This window comes from Squalius cephalus (genome assembly GCF_949319135.1).
Source record: "Squalius cephalus genome assembly, chromosome: 22".
Taxonomy (NCBI): Eukaryota; Metazoa; Chordata; class Actinopteri; order Cypriniformes; family Leuciscidae; genus Squalius; species Squalius cephalus.
The window spans coordinates 3,130,063-3,153,400 of NC_137143.1; the positions used below are offsets into that span (position 1 = coordinate 3,130,063).

A 23,338-nucleotide genomic window follows, 5' to 3' on the forward strand; every position below is an offset into this window, starting at 1 on the left:
CTCCGACTCACACTCTCCGTCTCTGCAAGATTCGGAAGGGAATGATTTAGATTTCTCTTGGCACAGCTACTAGAAGACAGACGGGTTGCTCACGTCACATCTACGTCGTCAAGCTCAGTTTGAGTCTGCGCAGTACGCTCGACCCCCAGGAAGTAAGAGTTTCTAACTGACTTCACTTTGTCTCCGTTGAATCCAATGGGGTCGCTGTGTCCATTTCTTTTACTGTCTATGGAATAAACAGAAGATTGAAACGCTTTGATTAAACATGACTTATAAACACACGACTGCCTTATTCTGTGTCAGAAGCACATCATCTCACAGAAGGAGGAGCTCAACTGTCATTATGAAGTGAGTTTGGAGTAAAAGCATGTTATTAAATGTTGTCTGTTGTTGGACAAGAGGTTCATAAATGCTTCTCATGTTTTGGAAAGATGTTTGACGCGTGTTGTTTTTTCAAATGCACGTTATAAGCGACTCAAACTCACAGTGCTTTCAGATGGAGCAGCGTTTACATAGCCGTACATCAATGACAAACTGCGCATAAAAAATAACCGCAGTCTTTAAAATCGCGATAAACCATCTCGATTTAAGTGCGATTACATGGAAAGTGCGATTAATCGTTCAGCCCTACTTTGAAACCATCGTTGCCAAACCAACGATGTTTTTTCGCACCGTTAATTTTGTCCCGGTGTCCATTTTCAAATAGACAACTCCTGTTTCGCGTAATTTCCCATTCCACTTCTCGTGTGTGTTTTTGTGACGTGCCGTGGTTTGGGGACCGGATAGAGTCGTTGGGTGACAGAGGCCTCGTTTTCACTGCAGGTCTTGATGCCCAATTCTGATTTGTTGCCTATATCCGATTTTTTTTTGGACCGTCCATTTACACGTTCTTTCAATTGTGACCCATATCCGATTCACGTGTTTACACTTGCCATATCTGAAACATCGCGCAAGCTTAAAGGGTTAAATTCTCTTGCACAGATGGACGAACGCAAAATATGATTGGTGCTAGCTCTGCGATATGCGACCATGATTATGAGGCGGAGGAGGAGTAAAAGTGCTATAATTTCAGCCTGTGCTCATGCTTCAGTTATGGTGTGCGAGAGAGATCTCAGGACTGGTGGGAGAATATTGTGGCAGGCTAAAACGAGGAGCAGTGGGTCCGAAATTTTAGGATGAGCAAGCCAACCTTTGATATGTTGTGTCAAAGTTTGTCCACATTCCTCTCCTACGACGACACAACGTTTCGTCGGGCCATCCATCCCTTTGCAGAAGCGCGTCGGGGTTTCTCTCGTCATTAAACTGCGGAGTAGGGCTGCAACTAACGATTATTTTGATAATCGATTAATCGGACGATTATTTTTACGATTAATCGATTAATCGGTTTATGTACTTATATTTTAGTTTTAGCCATTTTTTCCCCAAGTAAATTATTAACAAAGGGTCTTTATCATTCAACATAGACTTTTTAGAGATTTTAACCATTTTGCATTGTCATATCCTCATCAAAAACATACTTGGAGTTGTGTTTTATTATGTGTTAGTAATCCTTTGTCGAACTCTTCTGCAATCAAAACACTGACCCATAGGTACTCTAGCAAATTTCACAAAGGAGATTTCAAATGTTTTCACCATGGCAGTCCTTAGGGCTCCTAAAGTAAAGTAGTTTAACATCCCGAACAAAGCTTATTAAGGAATCTTGCAGAACATATTTTCACGAAGAATAAGAATAAAGAATACAGTTGCAGTAAATTGCATTTTATTTTATTTTTTCCTGTAAACACACAGCTTATACCTGGGAAACAGCTTTATAGCTTATGCTGTGAAATCAATCAGAAAGTTGAAAGTAGCTTTTTTTGGTAAATTTATGGTAAACTTTCGTTCCTACCAAAACATTAGTTCTGAGTAAAAATAATGAATTGCAGAGTTTAACCATCATAGAGTTAAAGTGTATCATTTGCTTGTGACAAGTCCTGTCAGTTTAACAGAGAGCCCCGGCCGCGCGCGCGCGCACTCACCCAAGCGCTGTCTTGCTCTCTCTCTCTCTCTCCCTCGCGCATATTAATCAAAATCAATTGATACGATGGTGTCGGAAAAAAAAAACCTCTCCAGTGATGAAATGTTTTCTTTGTTGACAATTCTTGTGCGATATCCTAAACTGCCGAATGCTGCTTCGTTCGATTAGTTTCATCTTCCGCTTTTTTCTTTTTCTTTCTCGAGCTGCCATCTCGCTGAATGCTGCAGAGACGCTGTGCGGGAAGCACGTGACATAAAACAAGGCCAGCTATTGGCTATTCGCTACTTCTCCTGCTGTACTGGCTGAGTAAAACCTCCGGTGGATCATTACTGCCACACTTTGGTCACCGCAGATTTAAAATATGCACGAAATGAGCCGCTTACGGCAAATAAAAGTTATTTAGCAACTAATCGATGACTAAATTAGTTGACAACTATTTTAATAATCGATTTTAATCGATTAAATCGATTAGTTGTTTCAGCTCTACTGCGGAGATGTTGCTTAATGCCTCAGAAAATCCGATCTGCCTGTTCACATGACAGTCGCATTGGCACATATCCGATTTATATCTGATTTATTTCCACATATGAATGAGGCCTGAACCCGATCTCGAAATATCCAAATGCATGCGTTTTTTTCCTGTTTACACTGTCATAGAACACATCCGATCTGTGTCACATATGAGCAAATAATCGTAATTGGGTCACATTTCACTGACAGTGTAAACAAGGCCAGAGTTGTTGTCAGCTCGTGTAGTGTGTGACCCCCTGTTGCAGATCATCTACGCAGTGTCACGTAGTGTGAACACCACAGCGACTTCAAGACTCCAGAGCAAGTCATGTAGTCTGAACAGCACAGCGATCTGACGACGGTTAAAGTTGTGTAGTGTGAACTAAGCATTAGCCGAAGAAAGTGTAACGTCTGCCAACACTGCGGGACACAGGGAAGCAGACCAGAGGTCGTTTTTATAATGGATGTCAATGAAGGAGAGCCTTAACTACGCTTAATAAACCGCTTTTGTGAGGAAATTGCTTATCGTTTAATGAATAAACAGTCCATCGACTGATCTTAAAAATCTATATTTAGAGTTTACACCGAAAAAAATGCCATTTTATAAGAGTTTGCACAACGATGCAATTTATGGCTTTTCTCATTCATTTGTGGTATCCGCAAACAAGTGATTGACTGTCACGCAACAATTCAGTGACGTCAAGGCTGTGATGTGATTGGTTATTCTCCAATGGAAATGGAAAAGGATTTGATTATAACTACAAATACGAATAAAAAGTGTACAAAAAAACTACAAATATGGCCGATGTGCAAGACCGACGGTTAAGTAAAGAGGTAAATGGGTAATAATGTTTACGTTTTAAATGTTGTCAATATGTCCGTATTGTACGTTTAAGCAACTATCCAAACGTACAAAAATGTATGTTTTGTACCTGTAAATGTTACGTATTTATACGTGGGTATTATAAATGAGACCAGGCTGTCCAGTCAGTTTTTTTTGTGCATTTAATAGTTAACAGTATCAAATGTTTTCAAAAATATACACTGCAATTCATAATTGCACACACCAAAATTCACAAATTTACACATTTACAGTTTGTAAAATAGTGTAAGCTAAAAACTCAAGTATTACATTTCTAAAATAATCACAAATCATTTATATTGTTGTGCAAATTTAAGTTGAGTGATCTTTGTTATCGTGTCCTGCTTCACTAGTTTTGTTAAGAGGTGTTCCTTTTTAGTTCATATAAGTCATTGTATACGTAGTCCATGCAGTAGTCCATGATTTTTTTCCATTTACATTTTTTTTGCCAAATTTTTATTATCACTTATTGTTTTTAAGACTGTGCATTAAATGTACTCTTATTTTTCTCTCTAGCTCTGGAAGCCATAAAAAAGTTCACGTCTATACCTTTGACTTTTAAACATGAAAAAAAGGAAGTAACTGCAAGGATTTCTCAGGATAAAATACATTCTGTGACTGGACAACAAAAATCCTCCATGCTGGACAAGGGCATATTTTCATCACCACAGGTATCATGCTTACTTAATTAGAATTATGGCAAAGGGCACAATCATCTCCATTGTGCAGATTTTTCCCTAAACCTAACTATCTGGGTCTCGTCTACAAATCGACGTCCCCGTACGTCTACTGTCGACGTTTAGTCTATCTGGGTCTCGTCTACAAATCAACGTCCCCATTCGATAATAGCACCTAACTAACTTCTTCCCCTAAACTAGCTTCCTTCCTAAACTAGCTTCCTGCGCAAGAATAAATCGACAAACAGACCTGCAAATGCCCTTTAAATGATTTAATCACAGCCAGGAGATCTTCCCGAGCAGTTCTCGGGGAATCTCTCCTAAGAAGCAAGGCCGGAGGATCTCAAATTCCATTGAGAATCCCACCAGAAAACACGGATACAACACTTTTTATAGAATTGAGAACAAATAAGACTAACATGTCACCTTCAATATGATTGGTTCAATTGGTTCAAAAGCCCCGACCTTTTCCCTCTGTCACTGGCACAAGCAAACTCTGTTTTTGTGATTACTTATCACAAGGTTTGAGAACTAGTAATCTGTTTAGTTTCACTTCCCCTATTTGTTATTTATACACACACACATACACACTCAAAGTCACAAGTTTTCCCCAAAGAGTTTGGAAATATTTTAAAGCATATGATTGTCATTCCTTCAAGAAAAACAAATGTTAGTTGATTAAATAAAGTTGATTAATTAAAATCCATCACAGTGGCAAAACACATTCATCTCTGTCATCTGTTCAACTCAGCGCTGTTGTCTTTCAGAGATATGGTCAACCTAAGAGTGCTTTGTTTGCGTTCCCTCGCGTGCATTTGGCTACCTACCATCACATAAGGAAAATATTTATGTTAAAAGTATTTCACATGTACACACACAAGCTCGAAAGCATTTTCTGCACTGAACAACGTAGTAATTTTAACAACACTCGCATCATAAATATTAGTATTGAAATTTTACGTACTATCAAATAAAATTATTAGTCTATTATTTTTTTATATTCAGATTTTTTGTCATATCAAACTTTTGGTTAAGATTATGCTTACAGTAGGCTACTTTTTCATTCCTTTAATTTGTTCTGCCATGTCTGTGTAAATCAGTTGAGGCAGCAGACTAAAACTACTCGGTATTCTTCACATTATTTAAACCGGCTGCTATTTTAATCGTTATCAACATTTTTGATAATACCTCCCACCCCATATTCATGCCTTAAAGGAACACTCCACCCATTTGCATTAAGCTTTGCAATGTTAGAAACCCAGTCATACTATTGAATGGTCGTGCAACACTCTCTCATTTTCCCCTGAGACAAGAGAAATCTGTATTTACCTCTTTACACTTCCTCCTACAATGACGCAAAAATCGTCATTTTGCGTCATTGTCGGAGGAAGTGTAAGAGGGGGGGGATTTCTGTTAAGACTACAAGCACTAGTTCCCACCCTTTCAAACCCGCCCATAGGGGGTTGGACCTAATGCGCTAACGGACCTATCACAGATCAGTGCCAGTGCGTTTGATTTCACCGGCAGAAACCTGCATGTCCGGCCGTCGAGATCGTCCAAAATGTCCGGGATTCGGCTTTGCTTTCTACGGTCGCCATTCATTGTTTACATGCACACCTTTTGTTTCAATCTAACTGAATTCATTCCGATTGGTGAATCTGAATGTAGTGTTTACATGAACGCTAAACAAGTGATCGGTTGATGTGCGTTTTACCATTGCTAAGAAAATACCCGCTCCTCCGTGAGAGATAAGAGACCAGTGCCTCACAGGTGTCGGTCATCAGTAATCACGCCACCGGCCTCGCGCCGTTCTCCCGCGGCCCTAGTCTCGTCCTGCTCGCCACAGTAAACACAATGAATGGCGACTGTAGAACGCAAAAGCCGAATCCCGGACATTTTGTGCGTTTCGATCTCAAAAACCCGGGCACTGCGGGCAGACTCACGGAGACTACTAGTAACTTAGCTTAGCTTTATTGTTTACAACTGCTCTCTAACCGGTAGGCGTGGCTTGGGAGTGGCCTCGTAGAGCAGCGAAGCAAGTGCATTCTGGGAGTTGTTGTCTTTCATCCACATGAGCCAAAAATACATTTTCTGGCTTTTCTCAGTCTAGAAAGCTCCAAATTCCAAAATAATTTCACATTTCTTCTACATAAATGACCCAATTTAAATACACATTCATCTTTCCAGAGGTGGAGTGTCCCTTTAAAGGGATGGTTCGGAGTAAAATCAACCTAGGGTCCTTTGCACCATGACCTCGAGCCAAACACCCCCCCCCCCCCCCCCCCCACCAGAAGCCTTTTTTCCCTTGGTTGGACATTATTAAAGTTAGAGCTTATTTAGAGATATCAGCCGGATGGATTAGTGCAGCGCTAATGGATCCTATGATGTATCTGGTAAATTACCGCACTAATAATGCCCAGAATGGCACCAAACTTCTACAGTAGTATAAACAGGTTCTGTACTCATAAAACGAGGCATTGGAAAGTTTGTAAGTATATCAGGAGTTTATTTAAATAACACTTGCCTGATGGCTCATGCTACCGCTAACCCGGACGTCAAGGTCACTTCAGTGATTTGGGAAAAGCACGTAAAAGTCCTGGCAGAAAGCGATGCATAAGGATGTAGTGTAACGACGCCAGGACCAGGAATGCACTAATATTTTGTTGGTAGTACCAATTTGCAACAATTATTAGTTAACACTAAGTTGTCAACACTTTGGAAAAAAAATTATAATTCGTTGTTACAATACATCCTTATGCATCGCTTTCTGCCAGGACATTTACGTGCTTTTCCCAAATCACTGAAGTGACCTCGACGTCACTTCACAAAACTGGTGAGTGCATCCGCTTCCATGTTTATTCCCGCGCTGCGGGACGGAGCGTGTGATGCAATTCTCGCAGGCCAATGTGCATTGGCTCGTACAATACTCAAAGCAATACTCGAAGATAACAGGCTCCCTAAGCGTGATCCCAATCAGTCGAGACGTCGACTATGTCTCCGTTCCCAGGGAATTCAGAGAATGAGGGTTACATACGTAACCGAGATGTTAAGTTGCTCATTTTCTTTGTGTATTTAGAGCCCTCGTTTTCAGTTGATCTTGGTAAGTATTGCCAACCTAGTAGGCTCAGTATTGCCAAACCCTTTAATGACTTTTTTCAAAAAAGTAACTAGTGACAAATCTAGCGACTTTTTGTACTACTGATTAACATGTTGTCAGTCATGCTCTTGCCCATAAAATATGTTATGAATATCCGGCTATATTGTTTTTAAATACAGTATGTGAGCATGGATTAGGAGAGAAAACAGATGTAAAGTGCCAACAGTTGGCACATTATGTCATATAGCAACATTTAACTAGTTTTTCAGCAGGCTTTAGCTACTTTCCACTGAAAATAGTTGGCAAAACTGGTCAGTTCTTGTCTATGCTGTTACATTTCGCTTTTGTTTACTTTATTAGTGTTTCTATGCATTTTTATTGTCCACAAACATCTTTCCTCTGGGCTGTTATAATTATATACACTCACCTAAAGGATTATTAGGAACACCATACTAATACTGTGTTTGACCCCCTTTCGCCTTCAGAACTGCCTTAATTCTATGTGACATTGATTCAACAAGGTGCTGAAAGCATTCTTTAGAAATGTTGGCCCATATTGATAGGATAGCATCTTGCAGTTGATGGAGATTTGTGGGATGCACATCCAGGGCACGAAGCTCCCGTTCCACCACATCCCAAAGATGCTCTATTGGGTTGAGATCTGGTGACTGTGGGGGCCATTTTAGTACAGTGAACTCATTGTCATGTTCAAGAAACCAATTTGAAATGATTCGAGCTTTGTGACATGGTGCATTATCCTGCTGGAAGTAGCCATCAGAGGATGGGTACATGGTGGTCATAAAGGGATGGACATGGTCAGAAACAATGCTCAGGTAGGCCGTGGCATTTAAACAATGCCCAATTGGCACTAAGGGGCCTAAAGTGTGCCAAGAAAACATCCCCCACACCATTACACCACCACCACCAGCCTGCACAGTGGTAACAAGGCATGATGGATCCATGTTCTCATTCTGTTTACGCCAAATTCTGACTCTACCATCTGAATGTCTCAACAGAAATCGAGACTCATCAGACCAGGCAACATTTTTCCAGTCTTCAACTGTCCAATTTTGGTGAGCTCGTGCAAATTGTAGCCTCTTTTTCCTATTTGTAGTGGAGATGAGTGGTACCCGGTGGGGTCTTCTGCTGTTGTAGCCCATCCGCCTCAAGGTTGTGCGTGTTGTGGCTTCACAAATGCTTTGCTGCATACCTCGGTTGTAACGAGTGGTTATTTCAGTCAACGTTGCTCTTCTATCAGCTTGAATCAGTCGGCCCATTCTCCTCTGACCTCTAGCATCAACAAGGCATTTTCGCCCACAGGACTGCCGCATACTGGATGTTTTTCCCTTTTCACACCATTCTTTGTAAACCCTAGAAATGGTTGTGCGTGAAAATCCCAGTAACTGAGCAGATTGTGAAATACTCAGACCGGCCCGTCTGGCACCAACAACCATGCCACGCTCAAAATTGCTTAAATCACCTTTCTTTCCCATTCTGACATTCAGTTTGGAGTTCAGGAGATTGTCTTGACCAGGACCACACCCCTAAATGCATTGAAGCAACTGCCATGTGATTGGTTGATTAGATAATTGCATTAATGAGAAATTGAACAGGTGTTCCTAATAATCCTTTAGGTGAGTGTAGTTGGATTCAGCTATTCTCTTAAGAGGTAAAACGATTTTTAAAACGATATGGCTATAGTTCACTGATCTATATAAATGACTGGATTGCTCATTGCGTTCTAAACTGTTATCAGGTGGTGAAGCCACCGGAAGTGTTTGAGCGGCCATCTTACTATTCCCTACCGACAGAGGGCACCATTGATTTACAGCCAAAACATTGACTTAAAGTCACCCGATTTGCAGCATCTCAGTTTCACAGGATTAGTTTTAACGATATATGTATGTAAATTAATTGTCACTTCAGATGTTATCTGTAATGTTTATGGTCTTTTCTGAGAGGATAATTCATTAAATCGTTAATGTGGGTGTGTCTACAGCACACTTCTGACACATTCAAATTGAGCCTATACAATAAATATTAATACAATGAAGCCACTGTAACTAAATTGTACTATATTGTTTTAAAGTTCAAAGTTTACCATGCATCATCCTGAAAAATAAAGCGCAGACTCTTAAAGACAGTGCAAGTTCTATGGCGTTTTACTAGAATTACAGCTTCCATATGAGTAATGTATATGTTGTTGAATTAATTAACTTATACTGTTGAGGCTGGCCAGACACTTGAAGATTTTGAGCCCAATTTGCACCCTGAAGCGATCAGGGGGCATGGCCCGACTCAATGCTTGTCGCAAAAGACTTTTTGTCCAAAAAATCCTCAATTGACCCTTCGCAAAGACCCGCCCCCCTTAGTTACTGTCGCTATGCCCGACAAGCTACGCTGCTCTCACGCCACACCATGTTCTCACGCAGTGAAAAATACATCGCGGAGCAGAGAGGAGACTGACAACACGCTGACAGACAGGACGGACCAGGTTACTTTTCGGTTACTTTTGATATTAGACATATTAAACAAAGTCTCACCTTTCAAATTTGATCATTTTTTAAAAGAAATTTAAACGATACATACCGTTTTGTGGCTCTTAAATGTGTCTGGCAGATCGCTGTAGAGCATCAGTTAAAGCTGCTCGTGAACCGATCATCTCTTCCTTCTAGTTAATTTATAGCATCAAATAAACATGAATGAACATAAGAAGGAATGTTGTTTTAACCGCGGAAAGGCGTCAGTACATTCCGTTTTTCAAGTTAAAATCCTCCCATGTTAATCTGCTATCTCTCCTGACTGCTTTGTCGGACAAAATGGCGGATGGCGGATTATGATTGGTTAGATCGCCTGTCAATCAAGCTCCCTGCGAAGGGTCAATTGTGTGGTGTCATTACGATTATTGTACTGCTCCCGATCGTGTTGGAGCCCTCACGATCCCAAATCGTAAATATTACAAAAACAACAATATCCGACCCTTGATCGGGCTGCCTCTGACAGAATAACTTGGAAGCCACTAAACATGCCACGAAAGTGGAGTATTGAGAAAGAAGATCACCCATATTCTTTTTTTCTCCTTTGTTTTTCTTTCCCATAAGACAAAACTCACAGGAGAACCAGCTGATGACGGCAAACGTCCTCTATTTGTTTTTCTTCTCAAGTCACGTTTGATCTCGGACGAATCTTCTAGTGTGTGCATTCAGAGGATTATAATGCTAAAAATCGGTTGAAACTGCCCTTATGTCTGTGGTCTCCCACAGTTTTAAAATCTATTAAGATTTGAAAATTGTCTAGTGTGTCCCAGGTCTTACCTTTATATATATATATTATACATTGGGATACCAAATGCAGGGGTGGCAATGCTCTTTCTGTCACCCCGAGAGATCCTCTCCTGGAGAGAACTCATTTATGACATGTAGTTTGGCATTTTAATTCAGTTATTTTAAATGTTACTGTGTGTTGATTAAATAACATCCCATTACATGTTTTTAGGTGAACAGTGCTGTATCATCAGGAGACAAAAACAGGGTCGATGAAGTTGCTGCAACTAACAGTGGACTCCCTGTCCCCCTCTATCTGTTCTGGTACATGCATCACGCTTACAGAAAGGAGTTGGAGCAAATTGAGAAACAGCATGGAGTCTCTTTTTCCGCAGAAGTGTCAGTCTCAATCACACCCACCAAGAGCCCAAGCCCTGATTCTGTGTCTAAAGCCTCTGATGACTTTCAGAAACTTGTTCAGGGATGTGTTGGTAGTTTTAGTGAAGCTGCCATTAATCATAATCACATGGATTCAGATATTGTGAAGGATGCCCTTCATGCCATTCAATCAGAGGACGCAAAGATGATGTTCACCAAGTCTGCCAGTAACTGCCTGTTCTTTGGACCGAAGAAACTTACAGACATGATTAAAAGAGACGTAAAAGGAACAAGAATGGAAAGCCAATTCAATGACAAATCAAGTCAAATGAATAAAGACTACAACTTCTCTCCACAAAGCAGGTCTTCATTGGACATGAACACAAAGGACCTTCCAACTCATCTTGAGATGGACAAGGTTCATTGGGATCTGATGAAACTTTCCTATAAGGAGCAATTATCTCAGCTTGAAACAAAGTACGGAGTGTCATTTAATGAAGAAAAACCGCAGAGAATTTTAACCATTACGATTCAAGCTCAATCCAAAGGAGTTCAACATATTAATCTTGAAAGTCACGCCATCAGAGCTTTAACTCAACTCTACCAGAAACTTGCATCAGCCACTGTCACCTGTGAACTCAGAAACCCTGCAGACGCATCTCTTGTGGCATCAGCAGTAGAGAAACTTCAGCAGGAGCATCATTGTGTTGTTGGAGAAGATGTGTTCAGTCGCTGGAGGCTCGTTGGACTGCCAGAACATCTCGGTCCTGCCATTGCTGAAATTGAGAAGAAGCTTCAGAAGAGTGTGTTTGATGACAAGAAGAAATTGATCGGTTACTCGGAGGACGTTCCTCATGCAAGAGGAATCCAATGGAATCAGACGCCTGATTATGGACAAGGAGCAGTGGGAGGATCAGTACGGGATGAGGGATTGAATCTTAGAAGACAAAGTGAGGCAGACACTAGATTCAATGAAGGATTAAAAGACAGTTCTAGAAATGAAAGTAAAGATGCTGCTCATGCTGAAGAGGAGAACTGTGCTATTTGTATGGACAGCTTCACCAACAAGAGAAAACTGAAATGTGGGCATGAATTCTGTCAGGATTGTATAAGTGCGTCAGAGAAGAGTCTGGGATCCATCTGTCCTGTGTGTAAGGAAGTCTATGGGAAATTGGAGGGAAACCAACCAAATGGAAAAATGAAAGCAACAAAGACCCAAATGAATCTTCCTGGATATCCAGATTGTGGCACTATTGAAATCTACTATGACATACCCAGTGGTGTTCAAACGGTAAGAACATGTAAAACTGAATTGCGATTGACTTGTCAAAAATCAAAGCACTCTGCAGAAGGTCTAGAGACTGTGCTCCCAATAAACCATTCCTCTAGGCTGAAAGACCTGGCAATTTCACACTCTCATATCAGGATTTATAAAATAAATAAATAAACATCATAATTGAAATATAGTATTTATTTTAAAACAAGACAAGGATGCTGACTAATTTTAGCAATGTAATATGATGGCACTAATTGCATTAATAGTCTGTATCTCGTATATTCCTAATGTCTTGTAGCCTACCGTTAAACATGGTATCACATGGATTGGAATATGCTTATATGCAGATGTAATATGCATAATGAAATAATATGCAGATGATATGCATAGTAAAACTAGGCATCGTAAGCTCCATATATGGAGCCTATTCGGGAAGGAGATGGGGTGGAGATACATGTATGCACAATCTTTTAGGATGAAATCTATGGAAAGTTTTATACATGACACCCCTGGGCTTTATAACACCAGTTGTTCTGTTCCTGAAGGGCCACTGTCCTGCAGAGTTTAACTCCAATGCTAATTAAACACCTGAAACAGATAATCAAGGTCTTCAGGATTACTAAAAACATCCAGGCAGGTTTGAGCTAAACTCTGGAGGACAGTGACCCTCTAGCAGAAGGATTGCTGTTGAGGAATCTCATGAACTGCAGAAAAACAATGAGGAAACAAACACTCAATAGAAAGTATAAATAGCTTCTACACTTCTCACAATTGTATTTTATATTTTTCAAAAAGCTTATTTTATAAACCAGAATCCTCTCTGATATCAGTGACCTTGTCCTTCTCTATTTTTAGATAGTTTTGTTTAATGTTATCTTTTTGAAATAATTTTTAGGAGAAGCATCCAAACCCGGGACAACGTTATTATGGGACAACTCGTCAAGCGTACTTGCCAGACAATCGTGAAGGAAATGAAGTGCTCTCTCTGCTGCAGAGGGCTTTTAAACAGAAACTGATCTTTACTGTCGGGAAATCTACAACTTCGGGTGCAGATAATGTGGTCACCTGGAATGATATTCATCATAAGACCAACACATTCGGTGGGCCTGAAAGGTATGAGTTCATTTAAAGTGTCCAGCAAAACCACTATTTCATATTTAATTTGGGTTTCATGTCGAATATTTTTTCTTTCCACAGGTATGGCTATCCAGATCCTGGCTACCTAAAGAGAGTGAAAGATGAGTTAAAGGCCAAAGGCATTAAATGAGAATTTTATATAGTATACAAAAATGTAATCCCTCTGTTCTGGAGCTCCATGTTTACACAGCTGAAATACAGTATAAGACCAAATTACAAAGTAATTAGTCATTAGTGGCTCTTTTAAATTCAAGCCCTGGTGACATAAATTTGATTTTGAAAAGTGATAGAGCAAAATACAGGAGAACCTTACTCTTTTAAAAAGTCTGAAGTTTGGGAGAAAATTATCCTTTCAACAGTACAATGATCCGAAGCAAAAGTCAAAACCAACTATGGAATGGCTCAACTATGGAAGGTGGATATCCCAACCAGTTATATACTACCCAGTAGCCCTGTCAGTATCCTGATCAGAGTCCTATTGACAATCTGGTGCTATTTTAAAATTGTAGTCTACAACCAACCTGAACTTCCATTAGCAAATCTGCTGTGAAGAATGGGAAAATATTACAGACAGTGAGCAATACTGAAAGATACTTAACCAAAACAACTTGAAATTGTTGTTACAACAGAAGCGGGCTAGATTGAATATTAATATGGGTTAATAAGGGTTTAAATACCTATGCAAGTTGAATATTTCAGTTTTTCATTTTCTTTTAAATATCTACTTAAAAACATCTCATATTGGCTTCACTTAGAGCAGATGAATATGCTATAAAAAAATGCTGAGTTCAATTTTTCAGTGGGTCTAAACACTTTTGCCAGGCACTTTATATGCCTTTAATTTAGGTGATGGGCTTACATGATGTTTAAATGTAATAAAGTCCTTAAGCCTGGAGTGGTCTTTTGATTTTCATGCTTAAGTTATAACACTGCAAATATGAACAGTTAAGTGAGCATATGAAGTACAAGTGAAGACTCCTGTGTTTTTGTCAAGATTATCAAATAATAGTAAAATGTGTTTATATGGGACAATGGAAAACGTTACTTTAATGTGATTTTAATTAGTTATATAAGAAATTCATATATCAATGTAATAGTCAAATTCATAAATTATAAAAAGTACAAATTAGTGGTGGAAGATTTGATTAATGGTGTTAAGTTTTCAGTCTGGTGTTTCATCTTGTTTTTTGTAAGTTGTCTTTGAAGTTTTATAGTTTGCTTTTCCTTTTCCTTTCCTTTTTTTTTTTTCCCCCTGTAAATCTCTCCAAGTTTTTAGCTCTTGATTTCAAAAATAAAAAGACAATTGTATCTCAGATCAAATTCATCTGATACATCATGATTTTTGTTCAGAACATGACACAACTTCTATAGTACAAACTGATTAAGAGTTCTAACTGTTGAAAAAAAAAAATGTGTAAGACATTGTAAACATATTGTCACAAATAAAACAGCATAATCTTTTAATCATTTACAAGTTGTTACAATCTCTTCTAGGAAATAAAATTAAGAAAGATGTTGGTATTCCATATAACCACCTCTTCCTTACCAAACGGGCCATTGGGAATTCCTGATCAAGACCTAGACAACTGTAAAACACTGTAAAAAAATAAATAAAAAAATTACAACGTTTTAGCCAACAATCAGGATATAACAAGCTAAGGATTAAGAAATAGACAGAGCATAGACAAAGTGATATTGTGAAGTAGATAGTGAAAGCAATTTTGTGCCTCTGTGATGGTACCACAAGACGTTGCGCACGATCGCAGGCTCCTGGAGGTTGCATGATAAGTCATAAGAGAGAGTGCAGGTACGAGGATGCTGAAGTTGGTTTGCATGTTCAGTTAGGAAGGGCTGGATCTTCCTGATGTTGTACAGTGCAAATCTGCTTGATTGTGCAAGTGTAGCAACGTAGCCTTTGAAGGTCAACTGGGCATCAAAAGTTTTCCCAAAATTCCTGTCTGAACTGGATGGGATTATTGTTGCTGAATCTGGCTCACTATGTAGATTTTGCTCTGTGGCTGTATGGCTCTCCCTACACCGTCAGTGAGGTGGATGAAGACGACGGTGCATTCGCTGACAGCCCCCCCCCCCCCCCCCCCCAGCCCACTCCTGTCCTTCTCGTGTTGTCGGCCCTTATCCCAGAGTACAACATCAGCTCAAAACTTCTCCCTAGTCTGTCCCCTCTCCTCATCATGCCTGCCATTGGACCAAGAGCCAGAGCCCATGCCAGCCATGGACCCAGAGCCCACATTTAAAATGGAGCCTGAGCCTGCTGCCATGCCGACCTTTAAATGGGCAAGTGATGAGCTGTTAATAAACTTTAATGCTGAGCCAGTTCCATCCATAGTTTCCACCATAAAACTTCTTCATCCTCTGCCGGCCCCATCCGGATGAATTGATGTCCCAGTCCTGTCTGAAATCCTTCCTCTCCCTGTGTTTCTGTCCAGCCTTCAAGCTCCTTAATCCCAGCCACATAGGCTGGCCCAGTTGTCCTCAACATGACCCTAGATTTCACCAAAAGCCCTCACTGGTTACGTCTAGCTCCTTGGATCTTCCCCTTCCGCTGGTTCCATCCCTCTCTCCGGCTCCACCTTGGGCTTCCCAGTCCTCAGCTCGTCCTAGAATTCTCAGCACGGTAAACTAACTTGATTGTAGAATGTATTGTGGAGAAAAGTCTTCTCTTTCGTGCAAATTAAGCTCAAGAGACAGACTTTATTGGACAAAATGCCTGCAGGACATCTGAATTTGTCTCGCCATTCTTATACTTTTATCTGTTGTTTCGGAATGACCAAGCAACTTAGTCTTCTTGTAAGATTCACCCCTCCTGCTTCCCACAGTTACATTTTACTTCTCTCGACTTTCTCTCTAATTGTGGAATCCTGCCAATTGATGGTCAACCCTTTCTCAGAGGCAAGATGTAACATTTTCCAAGGACAATCAACTCTTTCCCAGAGGCAAGAAGCTTCCAAGTGACATTTTTATTTCACACTCTTAATAATGGTTTGATATCTACTTTGGTCTTTCACAGCCATCTGCTGTTTGAGGGAAATCCCCTGACTTTACAAATTCTACTACAATTGTTTCCTATAAGATTAACAAAATATTTCATCATCCCCCCTATTATTAATTCCCACCCTACTGTCTTTTCTCAGAGTGCAATTCCACAAGTCTGCCCCTTCCATCTGTCTAAGGACCACAGTGGTCCTCTTTTTCACTAACAAATGGTTGCCTTGTGTAACTGCATTCCGGAAGAGGTCGCAGCCAAACTTCACTGCCCACAATATTTACTAGGGCAGTGTAAAAGACTCCACCTCCCTAACTAAACATTCTAGGGGGTCAAAAAAACAATAAACAAATCAACAGTTTGTGTTAAAGTTGTCATGGTTATTTAGAATACAATGAATTAGGGCTGTAGTACTCAAGTCTGGACTCGAGACCGTTTTTCTATGGTCTCGGACTTGCTGGTATTTGGACTCGTCTCTGTCTAGGCCACTGGTCTTGCCAAATATGGCTTTTGGTCTCGACTGAGTCCAGGTGTCTTTATTATGTTCCCAGTAAGCACACATACGTCGCCGCGATATTAAAACAAAATATTATTGGAGGGAAAGTGAAACACTGGCCACCTAATAACTAGCGATGGGCATTTCGGCTCTTTTTCGTGAGCCGGCTCGTTTGACTCAGCTCACTGAAAAGAGACTGCTCTTTTGACTCACCTGCCTGAATTTAATTAAAATATTATTTTTCGTCACGTCATCCGCCCAATCCGCATCTCTAGTGTGTGTGTGTGTGTGTGTGTGTGTGTGTGTGTGAGTTGGCTCGGCCCTCCCTCATGCAGTTTAATTGGTTGACATTGCGATTGACATTGAAGATTGACAATGATTGACAGGAACAGAATGTGAGGCTGATCAGACAGTCGAAACGAATGTGTGTGCTCCTTTAGGCCTATATAATTATTTTTTTGTTGTTCTTTGAATGTCAATTATTTTCAATAAAATTAAAATCATTCATTATTTCATTATTACATAATTATTTAATTTCTATAAGCTATATTTTTTAGCAGACTTTTTTTCCTGTCCTGGACTCGGTCTTGTCTTGGACTCGAACCTCTTTGGACTTGGTCTTGACTTGGACTCAACTAGTCCTGGTCTTGGACTCGACAAAGGTGGTCTTGACTACAGCCCTACAATGAATAGAATTCAGTGATTTAGACTTTTTCCAGTTAATATAAGATGCTTAATACATTTTTGATGCACTGGTTCTCCCACGGTGCCAGAGGAACTCCAGACATTTCCAGTAGCCTGGAGCGCTATCTGGGGTGCTCCTGCGTTGCCAGAGGTACCTCATCTACTTTTATTTATTTATTTATTTATTCAGGACAGTGCACATTAATGAACAATCTTGCACTTCTGTACAGACTGTAAATGAGCCAGATTATAGCATAAATGCTAATTTTCACCTGTAGTCCCGAGGCAGGAAGAGAACAACACAAAAGATAATATGACAATATACAACACAAAAGGATATGACAATATACAGTATCAGACAAGAAACACATTAACATGCATTCAGACAGATTACATTACATCAATTAAAGTAGTCAAAATGAGGACATAACTGGGAACTTTTAAGAAACTGTTTAAGGTGCTTTTTAAATGTGCAGTAAGTGGGACATTCTCTAATGTTTGTTGGGAGGCTGTTCCAAAAGTGACTTCCTCTGAACAGTTTGTCCAAAGGTTGTTTTTCTGTGCGGGATCTCTAGGTCTCCTCTAAATTAGGCTCTAGTGCAAAAACCTCTGCCAGACCTTGGTTTGATGTATGTAGAAAGTGAAGGTGGGGCTAGTCCGTGAATTTTTTTTATAAATTAAACAGCTATTTTTAAAATGAATAAAATTTTCAAAATTGAGCATATTGTATTTTCCCAAAATATTACACGGATGGAATGACAGAGGCTTTTGATCAAACATTTTTATCGATTTTTTGAATAACATTTCTATGGGTTTTAAAATTGTATCTCCAGTGTGTGACCAGGTTGTGATGCAGTAATCTATATGTGACAATATCATTGAATGTAGGAACATTTTAGCAGAAGTAATTGTCATTGATGGTCTGATGGTTTGTTTAAAGGGGTCATATAATGGTACATGCACTTTTACAAGTTGATTGTACTGAAATGTGTGTTGGTAGTGCCTGTACACAACCATCATTTCACGAGTTCACACTTACATACAGTTTGAGGGGGTAAAGTTTAATGCGTATTTGGCGTGCTGTCCGGAGGGAGGGCTCTGAGCTCGGAGTTCGGCCCGAACCCAGAGTACTCCCCCCCCCCACCCACCCCCCACCCGTATGTAAGTGTTTAGGACTAGAAGTGTGGAGAAGGGCTGGTGGGGGGATGCTGCAAAACTGTCAATGGATTGAGGTGAGACTGCTGAGTGTATATATACCTCTTACCATTGATTGCTGAGTGCTCTCCACTTGTGTTAATTATCTGAACGTGCTCCTCTCGAACTTTGTTAATAAAACCTCATAAAATGATACAAATCCATCCAGTGTTTTTTTTTTATCTTCTTATATGTTTTCCCCCATCTCAAATCAAGCCCCTCCCACGATTGTTGATTGACAGCAGCGTTTCAACACAGACCTGCCCTCGCTCGTGAGCGAGCTGTCAATCATAGTCTGCGCGGACCGGCGCGGTCATTGTTGATAGCGCTGTCTATGAGCAGAATGTCGTCTAAGCGATTGTGGTGTTTGTTCTTGGGTGTAATAAGGAACACAGCATCATTTTGATGTTCCTAAATCCAAACCGCTGAAGACGCAGTGGCTGAGTTTGTTTTCGAAGGGAATATTCCCCACGATCAACGTCAATGCTTTCATGTTTGCGTGAATCATTTCACACACCAGACTGCTTTACAAACGAGGGTCAGTAACGTTATAAAGCTGGTTTTGCTAAGAAGCTGCTCCTGAAAAAAGGATCGGTACCAACTATTCGTGTTCCTGCTGCACCTCCAGAAGAACTGAAGTGAGTGTAACGTTTTATTAACCTTTATATTAATATTTATATTAATCTTTGCAAATCGCTTGCTGCATGCTTCACGATGAATGCGGCTGTTTACACTCAGGGTACATTATGACGTGTTTTCTATGTATGACGTTCTCAATATAATTCATAATCCCACGTTTATAATGAACAACACGTTATGGTTATTGTGTTACAACCGATGTACGCAAAGTACAGAGGGGCGGGGTGAGCAAAGCTCATTATCATTTAAAGACACATGCACTTAAACGGCGTGCTGAAAACAGAGCTGTTTTTGACCAGGTAAAATTAGTGTTTTCTTACAATACTAATGAGAATTTTTAATTAAAGTATATTACAGACTTTTAATTTAGACCCTAAAGAATCATATTAGCTTGTACAAAAATGGCATTATATGACCCCTTTAAAGTTATGTAAATTGAATTTGATTGTTTTCGCTGTGAGTTTGATGTGTTTTTTAAATGAGAGTGTTGGGTCCAGTGTGACCCCGAGGTACTTGAACTCTTCAATGTCAAGTTTCACTCCCCCCAGGAACACATTGGATTTTTTTTGTGAAAGTCATAGCAACAGTTTTCTTTTTGTTCAATAATAGGCAGAATTTATGGAGCCAATACTGTATATTCTCCAGTGCTGATGTGAGGATGGATGATGCTTCCATGTGCTTTTAGCAGGTGTAAAAATAACCGCATCATCTGCATACATTTGGAAATTGACTTTTTGACAAACATTTGGCAGATCATTTATATACAGAGAACAACACTGGTCCCAAAATAGAGCCTTGTGGGACCTCTGCTGGACATTCGAGGTAAGACGACATAGTGCCACCAACAGTCACAGATTGTCTTCTGTTGGACAAGTAAGATTGAAACCAAGAGTACTTCAGAGTAGTCTGAGGTGCTATCTGGTGGAGGCCCCTCGTTGGAGCAGACAGCGGGATTTTAATCCACCAGTAGAGTCTGCTCTTGCTGCTAAGCACTGAGTTTGTTGATTCTTTCCTTCTCAGTCTCTGGCCATCATACCACACTTAACATTTATCTAGTTTCTAATCAAAATAGACTCAGGCAATAAATGCTATTTATTATGCAAAATAAATTCAAACATCATTCTTTTCGTCCCCTTAATTCCAGTTCCATTACCTAGTAAAAGAGGCAATGACCTGCTTCTTACCCTCATCGTTCCTTACTTTCACATATCTTGATTTGAACAAATTCTTTATTAATATGAGTGGAAGGGGTACACAAAATAACAAACATGACACCCTCTAACTTCCTGCTTACGCTACCCAAAGACTAAAATACTATCTTAGAAGAAAACACAATGGATATACTGACTCCCTTACTTTCAAAAAATACAATAAAAGTTCTGAACATTAAAATGTAAAAATAAAAGGCAACGCTTCCCTACCACTTTTTGCTTAAGGGGTTTTATTCAACCTCATCAAGTTCATCCAGTCCAGGACCCATTGGTTACATATTGGTGCATCATCTCCAAATCTCCTCATAGACACATTGATCATCTGCTTAGGCCATCACTGATCTGTGGGAAGGCACAGCACAAAAAACAACAACACAGAAACAACTATGGCTATTATTATTCCCACTTTAGTAAGCCATTTACCCCATGATTCCCAGTTTTAGTTAATTGTTGAGTTAAGCAAACACTCAACTTTCCCTCCTTTTTTCTTTTTCTATTATCCATACGGCTGGACTGATGTCTGTTGAAAGAAACAGATAGAAAGGATGAAGTCCTTCTGCTTGGATCAGCGATCAGTTCATCTTGTTGGGCTGAACTCCCTCCTCATCCAATACATTTGGTCCGATGCATTTGGCTTTCAAGGGCCTGGCATCATGATGTGACAAAGTGGTTTGACTCTGGATGCTGTTGTCTCTCTGCCTCTCCTCAGTCTGGCTTTTGATTGAGCATCAAGCATCTTTCTTCTTCGCAGAATGCAGAAAATAGCAGTGTTTCAGTATGTCTTGGTTACCTTATTTTCTGATGTCAAGAGGCGCACTAGCGACCGATGCTAAAGGCTGCGGTCTATAGCCTCCTTGTTAGAGAGCCCACCTCCCACGCCTGAGACCACGGTTTGAGTCCCGCTTGGAGTGGGTTGAGTAGAACCGAGTACTACCACAATCCAAAAATCTAACTCCCGGTTTCACAGACAAGGCTTAAGCTAGACCCAGACTAAAATGCATTATTGAGCTGTTTTAACTGAAAGCAACTTGCACTGACACATCTTAAAGTATGCCAGTGCCATGTCTCAGGATGCACATCAGTAATTTTTGCAATCAGTCTGTTAACAAAATGCAAAATGTTTAACATTTGTTAATGTAGGCAATAGGGGTTATGCGCAACATTCTTCCGGGTTCTACAAAACAGGTTTAACTATTTCCGGCCGTCAGCTACTGAGGTAAACACAGCGTAGTAATGGCGACCTTCTATAGCCGGTGTTTACAGGTGATACCCCTAATATCTATTTCCGATGTACACCGTATTGCCAAACGGACGTCCAGAGCCTATGCTATCAGTAGTTTAGCCTTTTATTTTTGCTCGCAGACGATTAAAACAATCAAAGGAAGACTGCATTTTAGCGATGGGGTTATAGTACCAACAGCATAATTACTACGATGTCCTGTGTGTTTATGCTGGTTAACCTTCAATTATGTATTATTGACCCGCGGCGCCCCTTCCCATTTCCGTCCGAGGTCTCGGTGTGGCTGGGTGTGCTCGGTCCCTCTCCCCCTCCGTTCAGTGGGCTCCCTCGAGGGGCCGGGTCCCCGGTCTCGCCGTCGCCGAGGCGGGCCCTTCCGGGGACCAGGGGAATCTGACTGTTTAATTAAAACAAAGCATTGCAAAGGCCCGCGGCGGGTGTTGATGCGAGGTGATTGCTGCCCAGTGCTCTGAATGTCAAAGTTACTTAATTTTGCCCAACACAGAGCAGATCGGCAAACAACAAATACTGCAGTTCGGATATTCCCGTTTCTGATATTTCAACATTCGTGACATTTTAATTAAAACAAATACACTAAAGTTTGATCAGAAATAAGAATTTTGTTATAATAAGCAAAAATGAAGAGTTACCTCAGAGATCACCTACCGCTGCAGATGTGTACGGAAGTGAAAAGCAGAAATGCTTTGACCTGTTTTCCGGTTCGAACGCTGGCCACTCCGCATAACCCCTATTGGCCTACTATTATACAGAATAATATTAATTATTCTGACTTGATAAGCAGATTTCACCATTCCTAACTCTGTACTTGTTTTTCCATTTCTCATATTAACTCAGCTATTTTTTTAATAAAAATTTTTCCTGTCAACTGGAGAATGAGAGAACTGTCTGTGGCTTCCCACTTGTTTCATCATTGGTCCTAAAGTTTTTTAGAGGAATCCTACTTGCATACAAAGTGACATGTGGAATTGAATTTGGAATTTTAAACCATTTTCAAAGAAATGTCCTCCTTCAACCTGCATTGCTGCCCCATGTGGGCCTATTATTACATATTATGGAATTAACAGGACTTTCTGCCCCTTTTGGGTCATTTAGCCTCTTCTTTTCGAGTTCTGGATCGACCTAAATCATATATAATCAGGGGTGCATATAACTGTTGCGCATCTGTGGTAAAAATAAACAATGCGCAGCAGAAAATGTGGAGGGAAGCGCTTTTGCGCACCAACATTTTTGTCTTTTTCAGGGACAGCGACAGCGACATGTTTACTTGCTGGAGTAGGACTTTTCCCCATCTCTGGTAAGATAGCAATCATGATGATAATTGTGTTTATTAGGGGTGCAACGGATCGGCACGCATGTGATTCGCAGATTAACTGCTTAACCATCATAGAGTGAAAGTTTTTGGACGTGTTTTGTCTAGCCAATTTACACATTCAAACGATTTTAAATGCAGAAGAAGAGGCGTAAATTGGGACTCGTGTGCTGTTATATGTGCGCACACCCGAAGCGCACACATGCAGAGGGAGAGAGGCACGTTTCAGACAGCGCTCGAACACTGAATTGATTCCTCTTTCGCGTTTACTTGTGCTTGAATGGACACATACACACAAAATTATGTAAAAATACCCATCTCGGCAA

General features: G+C 40.3%; 1 protein-coding gene across 1 annotated transcript in view; it reads left to right on the top strand.

Annotated features, from left to right (window-relative positions):
- Positions 1-14,537, top strand: part of LOC307150279 (uncharacterized protein) — a 44,199-nt gene extending 29,662 nt beyond the window's left edge. The window contains exons 15-18 of the mRNA XM_079857289.1: positions 3,906-4,060; positions 10,659-12,095; positions 12,976-13,193; positions 13,278-14,537. Of these exons, the coding sequence (XP_079713415.1) occupies positions 3,906-4,060; positions 10,659-12,095; positions 12,976-13,193; positions 13,278-13,347 (1,880 nt within the window). The 3' untranslated portion in view covers positions 13,348-14,537. The remainder of the gene's footprint in view (positions 1-3,905; positions 4,061-10,658; positions 12,096-12,975; positions 13,194-13,277) is intronic.
- Positions 14,538-23,338: the final 8,801 nt, after the last annotated feature.